This window comes from Priapulus caudatus, unplaced genomic scaffold, assembly GCF_000485595.1.
Source record: "Priapulus caudatus unplaced genomic scaffold, Priapulus_caudatus-5.0.1 Scaffold10, whole genome shotgun sequence".
In the NCBI taxonomy this organism is placed as follows: domain Eukaryota; kingdom Metazoa; phylum Priapulida; class Priapulimorpha; order Priapulimorphida; family Priapulidae; genus Priapulus; species Priapulus caudatus.
This window is the reverse complement of record NW_014577071.1, coordinates 271,807-276,003: the sequence shown is the minus strand read 5'-3', so window position 1 is coordinate 276,003 and position 4,197 is coordinate 271,807. Positions and strand designations below refer to the sequence as shown.

At 48.4% G+C, this 4,197-nt stretch overlaps 1 protein-coding gene across 1 annotated transcript in view; it reads right to left on the bottom strand.

Moving 5' to 3' along the window:
- LOC106807108 (zinc finger protein 768-like) overlaps window positions 1-3,505 on the bottom strand; it is a 27,683-nt gene extending 24,178 nt beyond the window's left edge. The window contains exon 1 of the mRNA XM_014809369.1: window positions 3,076-3,505. Within this exon, the coding sequence (XP_014664855.1) occupies window positions 3,076-3,261 (186 nt within the window). The 5' untranslated portion in view covers window positions 3,262-3,505. The remainder of the gene's footprint in view (window positions 1-3,075) is intronic.
- Window positions 3,506-4,197: the final 692 nt, after the last annotated feature.

The window sequence follows — 4,197 nt, the reverse complement described above, 5'->3', positions numbered from 1 at the left end:
TATATATATTGTTCTACTCCAGGCGGATATCAGTAGGCTACCAGGTATCAATCACACGAAAATACTTGCGACATTTTTCATACGTATACACTGCGGTAGGTACCGAACATATACACTGTAGATACCTACCCGGTTGCGACATTCAGCCGTCCGCCGCACGCACTAGACAGCTCTTCTTTTATCTGCGCACGAGTCTTATCTCCATTCTCAATCTGCGCGCGCTTTTATAAAGGACAGAATAAATGCGGAGTGATTGTTTACAATGTACGACAAGCGACCTGCCAGTGTTGGCTTATGAGAAAAAGGCGCTGTTGTCGCAACATGTCCATCACGATACACAATATCGCCGAAAACGCTGAATACTTTTGAAACCTTGGCGAAAGTCACCCTAAAGGCGTACGTGCGAGCGGCCAACTCGCCTTTATCAGGCTTTATCGGGCTTGTTCGGGCAAAACTTGATTTTGCTTTATCACCTACATAGCAGCAGGCCTAATACACACTGCACAGTGCATAGCGTATAGCAAAGGAATAGGAAACCACGGCTGTTATAACAAAAACATCCACAAATATGAAACATGATCCCTAATAATTTGATAACACATATAGCCTATGGCCAATATGAACTTACATCGCAGCAAATAAAGAACAGCAAACACCAAATAGCAACAAACAACATACATGAAAATGGCAAAGCACATGGAAAATACGTGACAAAGCGCACACAGCAAATAGTTACGACTTACGCACGTCACACAACGCGCTCTATGCTCAAGACGCACACATATAATACATTTCCGCGTAGATCCACTTCAGTGAGCATTTTCCTATTGACAAAATCACTCTTGATTGTAACATTTTCTCGATATATTCCACTTGATTTGTATACTGTATATACAGTTCTTAATAGTTCGCGCCGTACAGAATGGATTCGATCCTGCCCAGTATCCTGTGGTTCACAGTTCCCTATATAACCCCCTCGCCCAATTATAGGCACAAACGCTACCCAAGCCGTTTAACTCGTTGCTCCCTGCATCGAACGCGCGTCTACATTTTCTCGCGCTCTTTTTCCGCGAGCATCGGGTGGTCGCCAATAAAACCGCCGAATAAAAGGCCAGCCCGGACCATTGAGCGTTGCGTAATTTATGATGCTTCGACTGCGAAATACCGGTACAGATCGCCGAGGCGCGGTCTGTCGAGGAGCGTCCCGGAGTGCTTTGTGGAGAGCCGCCCGCCGACGTGCGAACAGGTAAGCTTTTCTCTCAGCCTCCCAAAGCGTGCGGCGCGTATGTAGGATGCGCATCTGTTTTTGCGGCAACCATAGCGCACGCACGCACATCCGGTACATCGATGCGGCCTGTCTTCCGGAAAGCCGGGGCGGCTCACGTGACCTAAAGCTATTTACGTACGATTTCTGACGTACAGATTGGATCACGGATTTTAATAAATGTATAGATGTTGTAGATTCAATGTGCGGTGTATATAATATTTGCGGGATAGATGAATAGATGGAAAAGTTGAAATGCCTTTATATAACAGAGCAAGCCAGCACCAGCGTTCCACGGTGTTCGACGACCATTGCTGTGATTGATGCACGTGTATGATACTTTTCACATTTTTTCACTTTCGCGTAAATTACGACTTATTCCCATTGTCCGATGAAGAACGTATTATACTAGCAAAATTAGCCATTGTGAGTCCAATGATCGACAGGAGCCTCTTTCTCCTTCTTTTCCCTAACTCCCACAGACACACACGCACGCACTCGCTCACACGCGCGCGCACACACGCACGCACGCACGCACACAGCAGCACACACACACACCACACACACACACACACATCACACACACACACACACACACTCACACACACACACACACACACACACACACACACACACACACACACACACACACACCACACACACACACACAACAAACACGTGCGCGCGAAATGCTACGCAAACGCCACACACATAAAAACGCACATATACTCACAGACACGTACGCACGCACACATTTCCACAGACGCGTACGCATGCACACATGCCCACAGACACGCACGCACCCACACATGAACACAGACACGTACGCACGCACACATGCCAACAGATATGTACGCACGCACACAGGCCAACAGATATGTACGCACGCACACATCCGCACAGACACGTACGCACGCACACATGACCACAGACACGTACGCACGCACACATGAACACAGACACGTACGCACGCACACATGAACACAGACACGTACGCACGCACACATGAACACAGACACGTACGCACGCACACATGCCAACAGATACGTACGCACGCACACATCCGCACAGACACGTACGACCGCACACATGACCACAGGCATGCACGCACGCACACATGAACACAGACACGTACGCACGCACACATGCCAACAAACACGTACGCACGCACATGAACACAGACACGTACGCACGCACACATGCCAACAGACACTCACGCACGCACACATGACCACAGACACGTACGCACGCACACATGCCAACAGATATGTACGCACGCACACATCCGCACAGACACGTACGCACGCACACATGAACACAGACACGTACGCACGCACACATGCCAACAGATATGTACGCACGCACACATGCCAATTAACAGATATGTACGCACGCACACATCCGCACAGACATGGGTCGGGATTCGAGAAAATTAGAGATTCTACGATCTACATGTTTATGCAATGTTAATGCTGACAGTAACAAGAAAGAAAACTACGCAGAGAAAGAGAGAGGGGGAGAGAGAAGGAAGAGGAGGATGCCGGAGGAAGAGCAGGAGGAGGAAGAAGAGGAGGAGGAGGAGGAGGAGGAGGAGGAGGAGGAGGAGGAGGAGGAGGAGGTTATGAGACAAAAACAGAGAGATGGGCAGGAACAGATTATGAGGGAAAGGAGAAGGAGAGCAAAAGATCGATACAGAGAGAAAGGAGAGAGAGAGAGAGAGAGAGAGAGAGAGCGAAAGAGAGAAAAGAAAGTGTTAAATGCAGAATAGATAGAGAGTAAAAATAGACAGACAGATGCATAGATGCACTTACGTGATCGGCGTCGAGGCAGGAGTACACTTCGAGTTTCTCGAGTCGGACGGTTCCTTGTTGGGGCGCGAATTTCGTACCGCTACGTACAGCCTGTGCGGTCCATACGCCAACCTCCATCTCTACGACCCCCGTACTGGGCCGAAGTACAAGGTTTAGTTCCGGCGGCAGAAGCACGCATGTTTCCATCGTATACGTGTGGTGTTCTATAAGAATCTATCGATAAAAATTCTGAGACGGTGCGTTTCGTGAGTTAGATAGCAGCAGCGAGCAAGCGAAGCAGCGGCAGCAGTAGTAGCACAGGCATGCTCGGAGCGCAAACTGGTTCGCAAGCCCGAGCGCAAAGCTAGACCCCCCTGATCAAAACAAACCGGCCTGTAAAGGCTGGTGCCTGCGAGTAATTTGGTCGTCTTTCTCTTTCTAGTGCTGCATGAATCGCGAGCGCTGTGACAATAGCGCGGAGAAAGTGTTGAATGAGGTGTTAGATCACGCGCTGGTTCTGCTTCAGTTGGCGCGGGCAAGTTTCGGCGAACAGCCACTGGTGGCAGCACCGCTGCGACATCGGATAACGGCAACGCACCGAGATGCGTGACGCACGCTTTCATAAAATGTCATTATATGTACACAACTCTTTACGTATATATATGTACTGTTATTATAGCGCAAATTCATTTGCTAAGCAATTGATAACCCCATGAAATGCAACACAATAAGGCAGCAATATAATAAATACAGTGATTAAATAAAAAACGGGCAGAATGTGTGCGCGGATAGAAAAATATCACACATATAAAAACATATATATATATATAGAGAGAGAGAGAATTTTTGAGACAATTTTTAATTGATCGGTGCAGGCGGGCACGCTCGAGAGGAAGCAAGAGAGAGCGAGAGAGAGAGAGAGCAAGAGAGAGAGAGAGAGAGAGAGAGAGAGAGAGTACTGTTACTGCTGCTACTGCTGCTGTTACTGCTGCTGCTGCTGCTGCTGCTGCTGCTGCTTCACCCTGTATTAATATGCGCAGTCTTAATTACACGCTCGGAGTTGCGCACGCGAGCATGACAGCAGGTCTTTAATCGTGGCCAGCGCTCCGACCATAGATAAAACTCGCTTATCTAGTATCAAGA